Source organism: Balaenoptera ricei, chromosome 7 (assembly GCF_028023285.1).
Source record: "Balaenoptera ricei isolate mBalRic1 chromosome 7, mBalRic1.hap2, whole genome shotgun sequence".
Lineage (NCBI taxonomy): Eukaryota > Metazoa > Chordata > Mammalia > Artiodactyla > Balaenopteridae > Balaenoptera > Balaenoptera ricei.
Genome location: NC_082645.1, coordinates 58,324,553 through 58,345,361, shown reverse-complemented (window position 1 = coordinate 58,345,361; position 20,809 = coordinate 58,324,553). Strand labels below are relative to the sequence as shown.

At 36.1% G+C, this 20,809-nt stretch overlaps 1 protein-coding gene across 2 annotated transcripts; it reads right to left on the bottom strand.

The window, feature by feature from the left end:
• Positions 1 to 1,449: 1,449 nt before the first annotated feature.
• Positions 1,450 to 20,159, bottom strand: BBS5 (Bardet-Biedl syndrome 5). 2 transcript variants are annotated; one of them, XM_059928054.1, is made up of 12 exons: positions 19,833 to 20,159; positions 17,522 to 17,604; positions 16,157 to 16,222; positions 15,424 to 15,473; positions 15,157 to 15,284; positions 12,394 to 12,529; positions 11,379 to 11,474; positions 8,208 to 8,270; positions 6,819 to 6,953; positions 3,014 to 3,097; positions 2,020 to 2,043; positions 1,450 to 1,868 (listed from the first exon to the last, which is right to left on the bottom strand). In XM_059928054.1, exons 1-12 carry the CDS (start codon positions 19,889 to 19,891, stop codon positions 1,767 to 1,769), a joined length of 1,026 nt encoding a protein of 341 aa, XP_059784037.1. In that variant the 5' UTR covers positions 19,892 to 20,159; the 3' UTR covers positions 1,450 to 1,766. The 2 variants fall into 2 exon arrangements, with proteins under 2 accessions (XP_059784037.1, XP_059784038.1); XM_059928055.1 differs by lacking the exon at positions 19,833 to 20,159 and adding an exon at positions 19,315 to 19,421.
• Positions 20,160 to 20,809: the final 650 nt, after the last annotated feature.

Genomic DNA, 20,809 nt, shown 5'->3' with positions numbered 1-20,809 from the left:
TAGAACACACCATATTAATTATGGGATGCAGAAAGTGTGACTTGAAAAAAAATTGATCTTTTGTTTACATACAAATAGCATCATATACTTCTTCACGAAATATTTTATTACAAAGTTATATTCTCACGTTTTTAAAAACTCAGTGGGGCTGTAAAAATACTGTAATTTCAAAGGTTGGTATTCTTAAACATGCTCAAAAGAACGTAAGCTCCATAAAGACAGGGATTTGGGGGAGGTTTGTTTTGCTCAATGCTATAGCCACAGGGCCTCACGGGTGCTCCATAAATATTTGTTGAGTGAATCAATGAATGCCCCCAGATCAGGAAATTATGTATTTTTAAACTTCAAGGTCTCCATCCATCAGTAAAAGTTTTTTCCCTTATTTTACATCACGGTGAAGTCAATAGTACTGTCAGCTGCTAAAACAACAGCTGAGAGAAGAGCTCATTGACTCTCTTTCCATTTATAGAGGCCACTAAAGGTTTTAACACACTAGAAAAAACCAACAGCTGCTCCCTTGTTTAAACAATAAATGACTCATTTCTCTTTACACATAACACCTAACATCTGAAAAGATTAATGAGTCAGATGCAAACACAGTGTTTTGACGTTTGAGATTATTCCTTACTAATTGGCAATTTTATAGTCTGTTTTGCTTGAAAAACTATTGAAACAATATTCCTAGCTGCATTTTTTTGACCTGTACACATTTTTCAAGCAACATTTTCCCCCTAATATAGGTTATTATAACCCCATCCCTTAAAAATGTAAAAATCCTTTCCTATTTAAATGAAGAAACCAATTTATAGCTTTTGTTCATTGATCTTTATTAAACTCAGGTTAGCCCTTGATTGTACTATGTATCTACGGTTGTACATACAGTTGGCATCTTATTCTAAATGATTTTACACACTCACTTTTTTCACTCTAGAAAAAGAGGGCTAATTTTAATGTTTTGACAAAAGTTCCTTACAAAGTTTCTTTATACTGAAGCAGTGGCAAAAAACCCTTACGCAAGAGAGGTCACCAAATCTTACCTGACCAAGAAATCAGAAAATAATATCATATTTTTGAAAACTTCAAAGAAGTTTCAATGAATGCAAACAAAGAGCAAGTCACCAAATAAACTATTTATTTACAAACTATTTAAAACTATTTCCTTAGAAAATAAATGTATTCTTGCCAAAATGATATTGAAATTATTTCCAAAATAGTGCCCAAAACTTTACATAGGGGTTGATATCCTCCAAAGTTAGCTAAAATTTTTAGTTTTTACATAAATGGTTACCTAAAAATGACAAGCTTAAGGTTTATAATTTATATGAGAGTTGGCTTACTTTTGGAGCTATGTGATAAATATATTTAAACCAGATTTTTATAATTAAAAAAGCAGCATTTTGATTACTCCATAAGAATAGTCTTATGCTTTTAGATAATACTTTCAAAGCATTTAATGGTGCTGCATAAATTCTTTATTAAACTCAACATGATACAGTCTTTTAATATCCACAGACTAAAAATTTACAAGTATTAGTTACAAAATAAACATATTTACAACAAACCAGATACATTTTGATTACAATTTCAAATATAATTTTTAGAAGATTGGCAATAAAATCTTCGACAAATGAGTTTTTCCTTAATCATTAAAAAACTCTCTGAAAAGCTTTTTCTGTAAATGTAAAAACTATGCCATGCCTTATAGCAGGCGACTAGTATCTTTAATCTTGAGATATCTTTAAATAGAAACCCAGCTCAAATCACGATCAACTCATTACTTCCCAAAGTCCCTGTAGGGTGAATCCATCCTTCAATTTCTCTATTGCAAGCCCCAGTTCTTCTGAAAACACAGGTTCACGATCTTGTTGCTTTTTGGGAGATAAGAGGATCATATGGGAATAGAGAAGGTGGGCAAGGAAGAGGAAGAAAAACAAAAAATAGGTTTCACATAAGTTTGTGAATACTAAATATTGGAATATAGAAAATTTTTTTCATATACTATAGGTAAAATATCCTTACCTTATTGCCATCAGCAAAATAAGCCTATAAGACAAGGAAAATTATATTTCACATACTTGATGTATAATAGGTTAATAGGCCAAGGTAACAGGTAATTAATTTACAGAACAATTCTGTAACTAACTATTTTATATTCTGTTACTGTGTGTCTAATGGTTTTCTCACCTATCTTTACAATGCTAGTAGCAGAATTCACTTCTTCTGTCAATCATTATTTATGTCTTCAAGAGTTATGCTTTAAGCGCTAAAAATGTGCTTTGTAATTGGTGTATAATTAGCATTGTTAACTTGAAAGGAGATAAAAGAATGACTAAGCAGCTATAAAATTTCACCCCTACTTTTGGTTTAGAAGATGCTGGCAAAACAAAACAAAGCGATCAGTGCTTCAATGTGTCAGCAAATGCATACACTGAGGCAGTAGTAGTTTATTATTAACTATCTTATACTTATTTCACACTTTGCTTAAAAACTTTCATTCCCAGAGAGATAGTCTAGTCAGATTCATAGACCACAGTACATAGAAAGCATTATTATTATTTTGGCTATTAATTAAATAATACAAATTTGGAAACAAGAAAGTTTACTGTTCAAATAGAAATCCAATTTAAGATGATATACCTATAAACTGAAAGGAGGGAGGTCCATCTCATAAAGGTTGCTTATGGAAAGTATATAGACTTTAAATTAATTAAATTAACTATATTTAATATATTCTGTTATCTTAAAGTATGAAAAAACTTTTCACATATCTGAAATCCTCTGAATAAGTATGTTCTCAAACTATTTCCCAGTTTGGTAATTTAAAAGTATTTTCACACACACAAAAACATCCCTAACCTGAAAAAAAAACTACTCTCCAACTCATGTTTAAGACATTCTAAAAAGTCTCAAGTTCCATGATATTTTACACACTTAAACCATTATTTAATTAAACATGACTCAGATTAAAAAAAAAATCACAAGAAATTTAGTAGCTCTTCTTTGTGATGCTCACCACAAAAGCATCTGTGTGATCATCCGAGTCTATTTCTACATCATCTTGAATTTGTTCAACTGTCAGAGCTTCAAGGGACTGTGGCTGAAAATCAGTAGATGTTAAAAAAAGAAAAAGAAAAAGAAAATCAGTTAAATCAGATGTTAAAATGTATCAGAGACAATATTAATCAAATAAATAATTTTAGTAAAATGTGCTGTGAGAATTGTAAATACCTGTAAAAGGATATCACAGTTACCAACCACTCAAGTCTTACAAAAATCACTATATAATTTATATTCTATTAAAACTAACATGAATAATGAAATGAGTCAGTTAAACCCAAGCTTTTAAATCTGAAGTCAATATCATCAAAAGATTTAAAATGACAAACTTAATATGATACTTAGAAATATCCATAAAGAAAAAAACTCTCATTGGATTTTATCTGATTTTCTGATAGTTAAAAACTATCTGATAGTTTAAGTTTAACAAAAACTAACTTTTGTATAATAGCAAGTTTTAAATTTTCCTCAAAATAGTCATTAAATAGAATTTGTGAAAAAAGAAATTTGTGAAAAAGAAGAACTAAGATTTGTATGGAATATTCTAAATGTAAAGCAGAATAAATATAGTACTGATATCTATTAATTCATTTTTCAAATATTTGAATATCTTTAGTGTATGAGGTACCATGCTGGTACTACCAAAGGTTTAAAGTCTCTGCCCTTACCACAAAAGGTGTGTAATCTAGTGGGAATGAAGGATAAAACACAATTATAAATAACTAAATATCAGGTTGAACTGTATGAAATTGCCATTTTAGTAAAAAATGGTCAAATATTAATATCATATAGTTCAACCTACAAAAAATAGCTATAACAAATGCAATATCTATTATAATAGAAGAGTTTGGAGACAGCACAACTTCTGGCTTGTGCATGCCAGAAACTTTCATGAAGAAAAGGCTGGCATGTGATCTAGGGCTTTTAGGATGAGGATGATTTTCATAGGTGGGATTAGTGGAAAGGGTATTCCTGACAGAGGGGATCAGTAACAGCAAAGGTGAGAAACCACAGGATATGGCCGAAGAAGATGAATAATCCAATATGGTCAAGATATGAGAGTCCCATGAGACAGAAGGAGCTACGCAGAATATTGTACTGGACAATGCCAAGGAGTATCACTCACACTGGAGTCTATGTGAACAATGTTCCCTAGAGCTGGGCAGTGCACAGCCTACAGAACCAGACACTGTGGCTGTGCAGATAAGGTGGGAAAGGTAGACTGAAGTTTACTGAAATTTTTTAAAACCAGCTCAGAGAATGTGGACTATTTATAGGTAATTGGTGGGGTAAAGTTGATGGTAGAAGTGTACTGCTGACAAGAGGTGACCTGATCCCCTAGTCCGAGGACAGCTGGTGTTTCAACCATGTTCAGAGCTGTGTGACTGCGTACAAGTAAATTAACCTATCTAAGCCTCAGTCTCCTTAACTGTGAGATAGGGCTAATAATAATGATGATGATACACTTCACAGTGTTTTTAGGAGGATTAAACGAGATGAGGCATATAAAGTTCTTAGAGCAGTGAACAGCAAAGAGTAGGCATTCAACATAGCCATTCAACAACTATGAATATTCACTAAGAGCCTATTATGTGCTAGTTTTGATTGCTGGAGATATAATGATTAAAGAAAATAGACAAAAATCCCTGACTTCATGGAGATTATTTATAGTGAAGGAGACTGATTAGTGTTACCGAAAGTAAAGCAAGCAAGCAAGCAAGTGAGCAAACAAACAAGCAGAATAAGGGATAAAAAAGTGACAGGGGTTGGTGTTTTAGACGGATAGTCCAAAGACCTCCCTGAAGAAGTGGCTTTGGAGTAAGGACTTATGTGTGGTGACAAAGCAAGCTACTATGCCTGGTTATTATTATGTACTGAGGGCCAAAGAAGGGGAAAAGAAGAGAAATGAAAGGTAGAGACAGAATGGGTAGGAGAGCTAACATATTGTTCCCCATGTGCCAGCCACTTTACAGACATGATCAACAACTTTGTAAGAGAGATTACCTTCATTTCATAATGTGAAAACTGAAGCTCAAATTTGCCTAGGATCACAAATAAATGGTGAAATTGGGATTGAAGTCAGGTTTGTCAGGTTCCAAGGACCATGCTTGTTCTACAACATTATTCTACAAGCAAAAGTAGCAAAGGAAACTGCAGTTTGAATGGAAAGAAAGGGATAGGAACAGGGGAGAGACTGGTACAACTGACTGAATGTGTAAAGTAAGATAATGGGAAAAATAAAAAAGGAAAACCCCAGAGTTTTGAGCACATCTGACTTTGACAATGTTAAAAATAAATAAGTAGTGAATAAATAAATAGATAAATCAGGAAGATACTGCTTTTGAGAATAATGACAAGATTTTAGGAATACCAAGTTTGAGATACTCAACCGTGTCCTAGTGTATCTTACTGACTTGGAAAATTATTAATTAAATTACTATGATAAACTTTTAAATGAGAAATTCAATTCATGTTATTTGGAATGCTCATCTATGTGAAAATATTCAAGAAATATTTGGAACCCTGGTAAGCTTAGAGAGTATGCCAAGATCAGAAAGATTTGGGAGTCATCTACAGAAGTACAACTTGAAGAAACTGGAGGAGGAGGTGATATTACTGAGGAATATACAGAGAAGGTAGAGTGAAAGGGAGAATGCTGAAAGAAGTGCAGGTTGGGAAGAAAGCAGAAAATGATGGTTAAGGAGATGAAATACTTAGAGTGTATGTACAATATGGTGTCAACAATCCAGAGACAAGTTTCAGCTGGAAGGGGAAAGGTATATGGAATTTGACAGGGAGACAAACAAATTAAGTATATGGAGCACAGCGAGGTTGAAGTCAGAGGGTATGAATTTGTACTCAGCTGTCCAGTCCTACTTCTTGATCTTCCTGGTCACCTGCTGCGGTCCAAGAGCAGGAGGAGAGACAGATAATCTATGCGATATGTGATATGGCTCAACATGCTGAGTATCGGCAGGGACACTGATGAAAGAGTGGGTGGCAGGGACACCAGCAATAGAGCGCACGGTGAGGGCCCCAGCACAAGAACAGACAGCAAGGGAACGTGTGACAGAGCGCCTCTGGCAAGGGTACCACTGTCAGAGCAGACGGCGAGGAGTCTCTAATGGAGTGGCTGGTGAGGACAACAGTGAAACACCAGATGACAAGGGGCCCAGCTGCAGAGGCTGAAGAGTAAAGCCAAAAGACAGCTGATGTACCTGGAGAGCGGGATTGGTGCAGAAACCAGAAGTCGTGAGGAAAGCAAAGAGCAGACATGTGGGCATGATATTCAAAATTTTTCACAACTGATGTGGAAGAGGATCTGATGAATAGGAACAGACACAGGCCAAATTAATGGAGCAGCCTCCTGGAGTTGCTATATTGTGGGTCATAGGGGGAAGAGAATGGTGTCTGTGAGGCCTGTAAGGTTTAACCAAATGCTAATGGCTGGCTGAAGTAAAATAAAAATAAAGCTGTCAGAGTGAGAGATTCAAGTCTCTACATCAGAAGAGCCTTGCATATGGGGACATCTTGGACAGGCTGCTACCTAGACGGGCAGGAATGAATGGTGAAGCAGGCAGGGAGAAAACAGGTGGTAGGCACAAATTAGCATTGGCCATACTCACTGAGCAGAGCCTGTATATTCATCATTTTAAACATAGCTTAAAATTAAATTGTACACAATGTGTGTATATCTGAATTTTATAGATTGTGTAAAGGCAATTGAGCAAACTCTGTATATCACACACTGAACAAATTACCTTTTCTTCCATCTCATAATCCACTCCAAATATAGGACTGGCAGAATAGACTTTGTGAAGTGAATTAATTTCCTTAACTGATTCTTGTAGTTTTTCCACAGGATCTATTTTAAAGCCAAGAACATATCCTCCGCTCTATAAGAGAAAATAATGAAAAAATGAAAAGCCTGAGGAACAGTATTTACAGTATATGATAAACTACAGCTCTAACTGTCCTTATTTCAGAGCACAATATGTAGGCTGATTTTTTAAAATTAAATTTTTTATTATGAAAACTTCCAGCATATACAAAAATAGAAGAGTACAATAAATGTCCATGTAGCCATCAACCAGCTTCAACAAGTAACAACATATGGCCAACTCTGTTCCATATGTAACCTCCCCATCCCCTAAATCTCCTCCCCTCACCCACTCAGGATTATTTTGAAATATATCCAGATATCACATAATTTAATCTGTAAGTATCAAAGCTAATATTTCAAGATTAAAAAAAATACGCCATAGATTGTGAAGGCCAAGGGAAATGAGATTTTCCTGAGCTAGACATTTAAAAGGAATAGACTATATATTAAAATAAAAAAGGGAATGGCATACCTGAGGCTATCTCCTTGAAGAATTAGGAAAGAAACTTGCCCATGACAGTTTGTTGGAGAAGAAGTGTTAAAAAATTAAGTACCCGTATGGTGATGGTTGCGAGCATACACTTTTGTGTTCAAATCCTGGTTTTACAACACTACATATGATGTATGGTTTACATCATACAACTTGCTGTATGATGCTGGGCAAAGGAGTGAGTAGACATTCGTATTTAAATTTAGAATTTAGAAGAGAAAAATCTTTTTAAAAAAAATTTATAACAACAAATAAATGCAAAAACCAGCCACAACGGGGCATAGCAGTTTATAATTTGATACAGTATAATCTGAGTTTGATGGTATAAAATCTCAAATAGGGTGTGTTTATCTGTATATACCTGTGTTGCTCAAAGACAGTCTTGTGAATCAGTCAGACCTGGAATCAAAACCTAGCCCTATCACTTACTGTTATTAGACCATGGGCAAGGTTTCTAACTTCTCCAAGTCTCAGTTTCCTTGAATATAAAATGGGGAAAAAATAGTAACTGTATCATAGGGTTGTGTAAAGATTGAAATAATGTCATGACTGTAATCATAATTAATATGTCTGCCCAAAAGAGAAATATAAGCAGGATTCTTCCCATGGGGACAATTACTATATGACTTCAAACTCAAACTCTTCATATAATCTCATGTTACAGCTAATACTCTTCTTGGATATAAACTGGTTACTATAAAAATAAAACTAAAAATATAGACTGTCACATAGTTTTTAAAATATATTAAAGATTAATAAAAATATAAAGTATCTTACCTGCTGGGAGCTTTCTATGACAAGAGCTAAACCAAATTTTGAATCTCTAATCTTTATTGACCGCTAGATATAAAACGAAAAAGAAAAAAATGCTCGTTTTTATTATCTGATAGTAGTGACACTTTAACACATTTTTCAACTTTTACACAGTAACTACATTTTTTTTTTTTTTTTGTAACTACTGTTCATAGTCCGAAGAACAGAACTCTTCCTCTTTCCTTTTTCCTTACACTCCTATAGAGATCAAGTAAATGAAAATTTTCATACTGGAAATAGGTGGCAAATTTGTAAGGCAACACAAAGATGACATCTCTGAAATATGTACAAAATTCTGACTTAAATGTCCCCTGCTTCAGGGAGTCCACAACTTTTCTGAATATTTTAAACCAAAGCCCAGCAATCCTTTAGTTATGGAGAGCCAGTGTCTTTTGTGACTCCTAAGGCTGGGTTAGTTTTTAAAAGTCCCATGTGCCTATATACAATGGAATATTACTCAGCCGTAAAAAGAAATGAAATTGAGTTATTTGTAGTGAGGTGGATGGACCTAGAATCTGTCATACAGAGTGAAGTAAGTCAGAAAGAGAAAAACAAATACCATATGCTAACATATATATATGGAATCTAAAAAAAAAAAAAAAGGTTCTGAAGAACCTAAGGGCAGGACAGGAATAAAGACACAGACGTAGAGAATGGACTTGAGGACAAAGGGAGGGGGAAGGGTAAGCTGGGGCAAAGTGAGAGAGTGGCATGGACATATATACACTACCAACTGTAAAATAGCTAGTGGGAAGCAGCCACATAGCACAGGGAGAGCAACTCGGTGCTCTGTGTCCACCCAGAGGGGTGGGATAGGGAGGGTGGGAGGGAGACGCAAGAGGGAGGGGATATGGGGATATATGTGTACGTAGAGCTGATTCACTTTGTTATACAGCAGAAACTAACACAACAATGTAAAGCAATTATACTCCAATAAAGATGTTAAAAAAAACTGTTGCATGTGCCTTCTGTTTCTTACACAATAAATGACTAAATTCTGAAAGAACCTCCACTGCATTTATTGAAAAAAAAAAGTATGGGCATTCATCACTGGGCATCAAAGAAGGCTAAGATAGGTCAAATATAATTAACTCAACTGGTAAGTGTGACATGAGGGTGAAGCTTGGCTAGTGGATGAGCAGTGACACCAGTGGCCTGGGAGAAGGGTAGAGGGGTAGAAGCATGACATGCAGGACCTGTAGAAAGTGAAACAAAACGTACTTGCTGGCAGGGTTAGAGAGAACCATGGAGGATCTAACATTATAACCAGCAGACCAAAAGTCCAAGAAGGATAATAATCTGTGGTAGGTGATGGTGTATCATACTTCCAGACAGGTGGGCATTGGAAGTTGAGAAAAAGAGAGGAAGAGAGACACAGACAGACAACAGACAGCCTAAATGGTAACTGTTACGAAAACCTGGGCTTCCATCTAGACTACTTCACACCCTGCCAGGAGTACGCACAGTCCTGGTTAAGAACTACAGAACCCTGGCATCCTGCTTGTGAATAGGTAATCTAACCAGGTAACTGTGGATGACACAGGCTGGTAAGATGGAAACTGGCAAGAAGATACATATATAAATATACATCTATAGGAAGGGAGTCAGGACAATGGCTGAGGCCCAGAGCTGAAGTTAGAACATGACTGCCCCAGTGACAGATTGTGATGATATCGGATTGCAAGTTGTTTGGGCCAGGCTGAATTCATTCCAGAATCCGTATTTGGCAATGGTATTCTTAAATAACGGAAAGTATCCTACTTGAAGAACAGAAATCACAAGGTTGTTTACTACTCAGTAATTATTCAGCATAATAGACATTGATATGTAAATGCAATATAAAACAGCAACAAACAGTACAAATATCAATTTATCAAATACCTACGTAGACTCTGTCACATATTTCCAGCTATGCTTATAAATTCTCGTATTTCTTTAGATGGCCAGAAATAATTTTTTTCCTATCAGATCCTATGATTTTCTGTTTAATGTGTTGCTTTCCTCCACCAGACTGAAAGCTGCTTAAAGGCAGAAACTGCGTACTGGTTCATGAGTTTCATCACTGAGCACAGAGTAGGTGCTCAGTATTTGGCAAATGAATGGTCAAATATTTTAAAGTAACTCAGGAATCAAACAATTTAGCAGAAGATAGACTTGGGAATATTTTGCAAAGAATCATCTTTCTCATAGGTTAAGAGGTCTCTTTAAAAAATGACATTTTCCAGATATCACATACATTGTATCTAATACTCCATAAATATTTATTAATGAAACTATTTAGTCTTAAGACTACTTATATTCTATAATAAGGGTGATTATCATAGGATAACCTCACAGGATTCTCATTAACTATTTTTATGTTCCATCTAATTTGCACTAGAGTCCAATAAGTAGGGTTTTTTTTTTTAATATATAGGATGAAATTCTTCAGTTTATTGGAGTTTACTATTTGTTTCACCGAATCACATACTTACCATGAAAGCAGCAGCAGAGTAAAAAGAACCACCTTCATCTACCCCCAAAACAAACTGGTCTCAGGTGTAATTAGTTCTTATTCTAAATTTTAACAGCTTTAATTTAAGCTAAAACCATTATGACTAAAAACCATCTTGATTCCTTTCACTGAACTTGTAGTATGAATCTAGCTTATATACATGCTGTATCTGAATACAGTAAAAACTGTTCATTCACAGAATTAATGAATTCACTCTGGCTTTAAAAGGGTTTGAACAGAAAGTAGCAAGACAGCCATAAAGTGTGTGGGTCAGTGAGCTGAAGCCATGCCAAAGGACCACTATATACTTGCCTCCTGGAAAGGTTATGGAAAACTTTAGTAGCTAAAAGCCCTTTGAATAAAATCTAAGAAAAATCACCTTAATCTGTATGACAACTATTAAAATTTTTAGAATCCAGTATATTTCTCTCTTAATAGCAAGTTGATAATGGTGCTGTTTCCCTTGAATGGAAGTACAATAGGGTCTTTTCTGATTATCAACATTTAAAAAGTATGCTCTCAGCTAAACTGTTGCCACTAGGGAGAGAGAAAACTCATCTAATCCCAAAAGTCCTATTAACTGTTGAACAGAAATTATTTATTCTACATTAAAATAAGGTCATCAAAATGCATGCACTTACAATTTGCAGATATGGTATACTGACGTTAAAACTGTCATTCATATTTGCATGCCACACGATTCTCACATTGGTAATAAAAAAGGTTCCTAAATTTCCCTGTAAAAGAGAGTGATGAGAGAGGCATCAACAATCATGTCTGAATACTTACTCTTTATTTTCTAAACACGAGAATAATACCGATTCTCACAGCAGCATAAAATACCAGAATTGAGTATTATGAGGAGTAGTTATTCAGATGGGGAGCTGTCAATATCCTATAGAATATTTATCATAGTTTAAAACTAGAACTTTTCAAGTGCGCAAAGTTTATTTACAATTTAAGCTTATGATTCCATGTTTAGCAAGAGCTCTTCAATCAAATGCTACAGTTTTACCACACTGGTTATCAGTCGAATCTAGGTTGTAACACCCACAAAGGCTGGAAACTATTCTTAGTAAGAGACAAATTATTCTCTAGAAATTTATTTGTTTTTTATTCCAACTATTAGTCGCTTATATGTTTCCTCTGGTCATAATTTCAAGAGGAAATGAAAAGTTACAATCATGGATGTAGGAGTCATCAAATGAGTTATATGTTTAATTCCATAAAGACTGGATTAAAAGGATTCCGTGACTGTCCACCCTATGACTCTCCTCAATCAGCCTAAGTTATCATGATGTGGAGGGTAGTGTGGTATGGGGGAAGAACGTGGCTGTGGGACAGAATAAATGTGGAGGTCACTTAATTCTTTAAGGCCTGAGTTTTTCATCTGTAAGTGAATAGAGACTGGACTAGATGACCTTCAAGGCCCATTCCAGCTCTAAGTCTACACATAACAAATGTTGATAAAAAGAGCATAAAACCATACAAATATGAAAATCAGAATATTATGTATATCAAGAGCTATGTTAATTAATTAAGAGCTCTAATGCTTATTTTAACAGTTAAATAAATATACAAACCCAATCATAAATGGAAAAATGATTACCAAAGAAAGCACTGCCCCAAAAGGTTCATTAGTTCTTTGCATGGTACCTGATCACTGGATAAATTCCATACTCCATTGATTTTATCATATACATGTTCTCGTGGTAGTAATCTTAGTTGCTTATTTTGAATTAGCGCACTTCTCAATTTAAAATCACGATACATTTTAGAAGTTTCATATGCTCTATAAAAAAGAACAAAAGACTAATCCAAACTGAAAATGTGATTTTCTTAGATTATGTTTACTTATTTACAAAAATACACAGTTATATACTCAAATAGTTACTAAGGTACATCAAAAATTTTTTCTTCTCAATAAGTTTTGGTGATTATAGTCTTTTGTACTGTATTTGTCATTTCAGTGTAGTATTTACACATTTTATCTCAGTACCTATATTTTCGATGTCTAATTTTTTAAAAATTTATTTTATTTAATCTATTTTTGGCTGTGTTGGGTCTTTGTTGCTGCACGCAGGCTTTCTCTAGTTGAGGTGAGTGGGGGCTACTCTTCGTTGCAGTGCGCGTGCTTCTCATTGCGGTGGCTTCTCTTGTTGCAGAGCATGGGCTCTAGGCGCGTGGGCTTCAGTAGTTATGGCATGTGGCTCAGTAGTTGTGGCTCACGGGCCCTAGAGCGCAGGCTCAGTAGTTGTAGTGCACGGGCTTAGTTGCTCCGTGGCATGTGGGATCTTCCCAGACCAGGGATCAAACCTGTGTCCCCTGCATTGGCAGGCAGATTCTTAACCACTGCACCACCAGGGAAGTCCCTAGATGTCTAATTTTTAAGGCAATGTATATAGTATGGCACAAATGAGAGGAAGCAGATTTTTTTTCTTTAAGCTGAAGAACAATGCTTGCAAAAACAGACATGGAAATTAATTTTTCTATCAAAAATCTTCCCTTCATTTCTCTGTTTTAGTTAAAGGCACCATTATTCTTTTGATATAAATAAGACTGCAATTACTTTTCTCACTGAAACCTGAAAACATTATGCTCACATCTACCTTTATACAGAAAATTAGAATGAATCTGTACCAACTCCAAAAGGTACCCTAGGACAGTGTATGTATCTGTGTGTGTGTATGTATGTAATAAAATTCCTATAACTTTGTTTTCTTTCCATGTCTCCCTATTGATAAATACTAAAAACAGAAGAAAATTCTGATTAACTTTTGGTTAATTCTAATTTTAACTCCACAAAAATACAGGCTAATTTACCCTTTTCATAAAACTAAAGGGTTTGCTTTGCCTGAATAACTTTAGAAATCATTTATATAAATTATAATATGTATTGTTAAACTTCTGATTTTTACATTAATTAATCTTCTAATATATAAATTATGAAAGAGCAGGATTCGAGCATTTGACTATAAATCTTAATTTCCTTTAGGGTGGTAATCATCAATATTTACCAGTGGAAAAAATGGAAACTATTCATGTTATAAATTGTTTTGGAGGGAACACATAACATTTTTATACTGTTAAAGATAAGTAGCTTCCCTGTTCCCTTCATACTCCATTTCATATTACTTCTCTAAGTAAACGGAAATAAAAAGATAAGAATTAGGTATATGCCTAAGAGAGCTTAAAAAAATATGTTTTCACACAAAAACTTGTACACGAATGCTCACAGCAGCATTATTCCTAAAAGCTAAGAAGTGGAAACAACCCAAATGTCTATCAGCTGATGAGTGGATAAACAAAACATGTATCTATACAATGGAATCTTATTCAGCTATAAAAAGGAATGACGTACTGATATATGCTACAACATGTAGCATGCTTGAAAACATTACCTAAGTGAAAGAAGTCAGACATAAAATGCCACTATATTGTATGATTTCATTTATATGAAATGCTCAGAATAGGCAAATCCAGAGACAGAAAGTAAATCAGTGGTTGCCAGGGGACCACGGGGATGAGGGAATGGGAAGTGACTACTATGGGGGTTTCTTTTTGGAGTGATGGAAATATTCTGGAATTGAGTAGTGGTGAATATACTAACACTACCAAACTGTAAACTTAAAAATGGTAAATTTTATGTTATGTGAGTTATATCTCCAAGAAAAGCAAACAATTATATAGATTAAAAAATCATCAACAAAATTAAAAAATAAAATAACAACTAGGAAAGAAATAAATTTGCAACATACATGACAGATAGGAGTAAAATTAAGAAATTTACAACAGAAAACTATACATAGCCAACGAATACGAAAACTTTCAACATCACTAGTAATAAAAGAAATTCAAATTAAAACAATGGTATATATACATACTATATATATCTGTGTGTATAAATTTTTGTGTGTGTAGTTTTTTTTTTTTTTTTTTTGGCCTGTCATCTTAGCCAAACTTTTAAAAAAATCATAGTACTTAGGGCTGGTTAAAAAAAAAAAAAAAAAAAAGAGCTGGGGTAGTAAAAAGAGAATAATTAAGAAAACAAAAAATCAAAACAACCACAAAACAACAAAACTCTTTAGAGAAATTACCCAATCATGCCTTCTATTGTTAGAAAAATAACCTTAATTCCTTAACTGAATTGTTCAACTTGGTTATCTACATTGAACAAATTCTCTATTTCATTTTTAACTACCTTGGTAGCTAATTTAATAGACTCTTCAGCAGTTTTATGTGTTTTATAAATACCTTCAAAGTGTTTATTAAATGGTAATGCAACATGTTCTATGTATCTTCAGGATGTTTACAATAGACCTTGGAGGAAGACAGCACCACATGTTGAAATTTTACCCTCTAAACCTTTATATCATAGAATTACCTTAAAATTCAATAATCTATAAAGTATTACCATACCTGTGTACTGCAATCACAGAAGTAAAAAGTCTAGGACTTCCAGGAACCAAATTTGTAAATATAAACTCAAAACGAGTACTGTTACATTTTGTTAGTATATAAAGAGCTTCAGTTTGGCCTCGTAATTTCTGTAAAGACAAATTTATTTAAAACTTCAGATTTTAAGAGCAATTTCTCATTTATAGAGAAAACAAACATCAACCTCAAATATCTACTGTTTCTTTACTATATATATATATATATATCAATAAGATTTTTCAGACTTACAGAATTAGCAGTCCTTGTTGTAATATTCAATATGCAGTTGTAACCAATAGCTAAAATTTAAAAGCAAAGAATTTAAAGACCATGATACAATAAATTGAGGGAAAAACTATATATACATAACTTTTAAGTTTAAAAAATTAAATATATATAAAAATACAATTAAAAATTTTTAATGAAATATCTACAAATTTAAGTTAAATAATTAAAAGGACTAGAAAGTTAATTCTGCCTCTTTTGAACAAAAATATTCACAACATAGGGAAGAAGGAGGTTTGCTTCTCTAAAACCTATACAGTATTATTTACTAAAAATCTTAGCACCACAACATCAAGAGAAAAAGTCTAGCTGGAAAATCTACAATACCTTTAAAAAACAAATGAAACAAAATTTAACACAATAAAAGGTTGTACTTTTATTAGAATTTAATCTCCCTTCTTTGATATTACTTGAAACAGGTTATAGCAAGTTTCAAAGTAAAGTAAAAAATGAAACCAAAAATCATTCAGTGTAAAAGCACTAATCTTGTATATGTCCAAGAGACAAAATGGACAGACCGAAAAAAACATTCCTTTTGCATTATGATGCAGTCTGTGGTTAGTCTGAGATTTCTTAAGTTTTATCAATTAAAGTTTTTCACATATTTCATAGTATAGCTTTTTTTGGTGTCAAGAGCCATTGTGCAAGTTTACTTGACAAATTATTTGTTTTCTTTCATGCTAACAAAGATACTTACAAAGATTGACTCTGGGTAATGCCAAAGAGTGCCAGATAATTCTTAAATTTGTTACTAAGAGTCTACCTAAAAGTAAACAAACAGAAAAATAAGTTACCTTAAGTAAGGACCCATTTTTGCAGTATAGAATGAGATGGGCATGAAACTTCTGGCCCAGTACCAACAGCAACACCCACAGATGTTTTTCATACATTTATTAATTGAAAATACTTATTGCGCATATCCATTCTAGGTAAGGTATACAATGTGTGATTCAGAATCCCAGAGAAACAAAATCTGATAGTTACAGAAAAAATACAGGTATTCACTGCCAACACCTTGGTTTGACTCAACTGACAGAGGAGAAAACTCTGTACTGTTTTTTTTTTTCTCAATAGAAGCTGTTCTGGGGGTCCCAGTAGGTTATATGTGTCCAACTGAGTATGAGTACAGGACAGTATAATTACTAAGTCATTCAGTGAAATCACACTTCTCAAAGAACTCTCATATATATATGAATCCCTGCCATTTGAGCACTCTCTTAGCAGTTCTCATTTAAATGAGCCATATACTCATGTACCCAGTTTTTTTGCTGTGAGCAAACTTTTTCCTCATATGAAGTCATGTCTAGGCTGAAGTCTGTTTAAGGCTTATGCTTTTCATTCTTAGCCTCAAACTGATGTTCTTACACTGAAATATGTACCAAGTTAGATAAACTTCATTTCTCAAAGTATGTCGTATGAAATAGTAGTCCCTATAGATGCTCCAAGAAAAAAAAAAAAGTCAAGTAAATCTGTGCATGGTAAACGATGTGTCTTAGAAATTTGTAATACAATTAGCATATGAGGATAGTTTTTAAATATCTTGAACTAATAAAACTCTCTTGACTTTGTTTAACACATTTCTTCAGCAAATTATAACCATGGAATTCTTTTGATGAGTAATCTATAGCCATGTCATACTCCTTCCTCCCTGAAAAAACCCCTAGAATATCTAAAATCAGAGAAACTAAGCCTGTGTGAACGCTGGAGTGAGATGGGATAGGAGGTTCTAAAAACAAAGGAAGGCGTTCTCAAGAGAAACTGTGGAACATTACATGGTATGTTTGACAAATAGTAAGTTACCCAGCATGGCTAGAGTGTAAAGTTCCCACAAGATCACAGAGGACTAGACCTGCATCTATCAGTCAGGGTCAAACAGAAAAGAGATGGCTCACTTAAATTAGGATAACTGGGGTTTATTTACAGAAGGACTTATTACAATAGTATGGGGTGGGGCATCAGGAACCATAATTGACATATAATGCTGTTTCATATCTTATTCTCCAGCTAATATAACATTTGTAATTTAAACCATAAATATAAAATACATTAGAAATATACTCACCTCTATCCCCATTATTTCCTTTGGTGTCTTCAATTGAATCTAAACAATCAATAAGGACTTCTCCAGGTCTTGTTTTCATTTGTCTAAAATAAATATAAAGGCTTTAATTTTTTAGCTACAACTACACCTGCTTACCATCTAGTGAGGGAGAGAAAAGACATATGCATATAAAACGGACAAAAGTATAAATAATACAGTACCAAATGCTCAGGCATTTGAAAATAAGGTTTTCAAGAACTTAAAGAACCTGGAGATCAAGTGGGGCCTGGAGTGACCAGGGACATGGAGAGAAGTCAGAACTAAAGGAGAGGTAGGATTTGAAGAAATAAAAGAGAGAGAGGAGAATCTATGATTAAAGACCAGAAATAAGAAATGATAAGAGAATGTGGGAAGACTGGCCTGGCTGGGGAAGAAGGTACATGTTGAGAGGTAGTGAAAAGTATAGTAGGATAGGTAAGAAGGAACCAGATTATGGATAACCTAGAATGTCAGTCAGATAGATATGGGTTTTTTCCTGTGGACGGTGGAGAAGCCCCAGAGGTTTCTGAGTGGAGCAAAGGAGTCATGCAGTTATGGAAGGGACAGATTAAAGCAAAGCAACATTAGGACTTGGTAAACAATCAGATAAAGGAGACAAAAGGAAATAAAGAATGAAGAATAGGTTGCTGACTGATAGAATGCAATCTAGAGTGCCAAAAAAAAAAAAAAGAAAAGAAAAATGTAGCAGAATATGTGGTAGAGCCTTCTAACACATTCTCAATAAAGCCAACTCAATTACCTACTGGAAATACAGACATGATCATACACTTCCCTGTTTAAAAGCCATATTACTCCACTGCCTAGAAGATGAAGTCCAAAATCCTCAACTGAATATTTCAAAATCTGGCTAATCAACCTTTCTATTTGCACCTCCTTTCTCTACCTGCCAGACCCTGCTTCTAGCCAATGAGATTTATACCTCTAAGACTCTGCATCTAATTGTTTTTTTTCTTTTCTTCCTTTTCTTTTTTCTGGAATACTCTCCTCCTGTATACCCTAGCAAGGCCCTGACCATTCATCAGGGCTCAATTCAAATATTATTTTTTCTTTGAGGCCTTCCCTAGGAAGAATGAACTTTTCTGTTTCTATGGTCCTCCAGCTTTTTGTTCATTTTTTCCATGACCGTGTTTACCACATTTTTTATAGTTAGTTGTCTATATCTATCTCCTGCAGTAGAACAGGGGTGGGGTGGGGTGGGGAAGGGTGTCATTTCCTATTATTTTTGTATCTTTAGCTATCAGCACAGTCACCAGTACATAGTAAGCATCTGATAAATGTTTAATAAACTGAAAATGTTCATGAAATGGATCTTTGCTTAAGAACCCTCCAAGAATAACAGGAAAAGTCAAAGAATGTGTGCAATATGTAACCGTTGTTTATAACTTTATAAATTCCCTTCCCTCACAACGCCTTAAAGGATCCAAGACCATGTTAGTATTACATACCTAGCCACAGCTAAGCCTGGGAAATTAATATTTCATTTTTTCCACCAAAGAAAGTTCTGTTCATAATAAAGAATCATGCGAATTGGCTAAGAAGCTCCAAACCATTAACCCAAGAACCTTAGCTTTACTGTTTTCCAACACTTGCTATCCCAATGGGCACTTTTTTTCTGGACTGCCGGCAGGACGTTTCTAACTATTCTCTTTAAAACATGAAAATTTCCAAAAACAGGGCTTCTGTTTGAGAGGCTCCAAAAGAGGGTTCCTTCTTCCTGTTGGTGATTTAGATGAATAACTAGAAATGAAGCTTACCACGGAATTAAAGTCTGCGTGGTCAGGGATTTTGGAGAATGCTTACTCTCACTTCCCTCGGAGACTCAAGCTTTAGAACGGTGAAGTCATTTTTCTCAGGGCCCACAATGTGTGTCCTTATTCTAGACCTAGTTTCCGAACCCTCGTTTCCAGAGTCCCTGCTCCACGTTCCTTTCACCCTACGAAACTGGCACCGCAAGCTCACTGGTGTGTACTGGACGCCCAAGCCCAAGGTGGTCCCTGACGTGTTTGGGCTCAGCTTCCGACAGGTCCCCCGGGCCGAGACGCGACCGGGGATCGTAAGCGACCGAAACTGCGTACAATCTAGACGCGCTCCGGCTGTGGCGCCTGGGGAGGGCCGCAGGGCCCCGGCCAGTCTGGGGTCTCCTGAGGTGAGGACACCAGGCGCCAACCTCCTCCCACCCTCGCGAGGGTCTTAGGCTCCGCCCGCGGGTCGGGAAATCGCGGCGCGGCGCCCTCTACAGGCTCCCGGCCACTGGGGAATCTTGGCGACTCACTGCGAGGACACGTCGAAGCGGACATCCCGGTCCTCCCAAAGCGCATCCAGCACCGACATGGTGACGGCGGCGGGGGAGGCCTAACGGCGTCTCGCCGGCTCCAAGACAACGGGCCGCCTCTGGCACGACGTCTACGGCGGGCGCCGAGACCCAAAGTTCCTCAACGTAATGTGCGCGCTTTCCCGGCCCTGTGGTGTAGTTAAGCGGATTTGAGGCTCCAGGCAGGTTTCCGTGCCTCAGAGAAGCCGAGCTGGCCCCGGCGCAGGAGCGGGTGCTTGACTTCTGAGTGACCTTCCGCATCTCCAGACTCGCCTCCTTAAGCCGTTCCTCCCCGCCCACCCCCTTCCATTCCTCTCCCACTGTCAGGAAATTTAGACTTAGGGACTTCCCAGGCGGTTCACTGGTTAGGACTCCGCGCTTCCACTACTGGTGGCCTCGGTTCCATCCCTGGTGGGCCAACTAAGATCCCGCAAGCCGCTTGGTGCGGTCTGAAAAAAGAAAGAGAGAAATGTAGACTGAAAACTCGAAATTCCTCGTCTGGCCCTGCCTCCTCCGGCCCAGCCCACCTCATGCCGTCCTCGCGCTTTCTGCTTGCTCTCCAACCAGGCAGGGCTCAGCGCCTTTGGAGGGCGCCCCCTTTCTCTGTCTGGAACTCTGGTTCTCCAGATCTCTACCTGGCCCGTCCTTTGTCACTTCAGCCTCAGCTCAAAAGTGAACTAAAGCGGTCCTTAACCTTTCTTCTCTCGCTCTGCTGTGAGTACCTTGAGGACAGAGTTCCCTTTGAACCCACGCGAGCACGGAGTAGGCATTCAGTAAGTACTTTTCGAATGTATCAAAGTGCCGTCCTTCCCTCAGTTCAGGACAGTTCTCTAAATCAATGGTTCCGAGTGTGGTCCGGGGACTCCAGGAGGTCCTCAAGATCCTTGCAGGGCGCCCACAAGGTCCAGATGTATTTGTATAACACTATTTGTCTTTTT

What these genes read in the sequence shown, in the direction of transcription:
- BBS5 (XM_059928054.1), bottom strand. Translation starts at nt 19,891, where the DNA reads ATGTCGGTGCTGGATGCGCTTTGGGAGGACCGGGATGTCCGCTTCGAC. An exon ending in CAACAAGGACTGCTAATTCT is followed by an intron (nt 15,285 to 15,423) that starts GTAAGTCTGAAA and finishes TTGTCTTTACAG; the next exon opens with AAATTACGAGGCCAAACTGA. An exon ending in TCATAGAAAGCTCCCAGCAG is followed by an intron (nt 6,954 to 8,207) that starts GTAAGATACTTT and finishes TTTCTCTTATAG; the next exon opens with AGCGGAGGATATGTTCTTGG.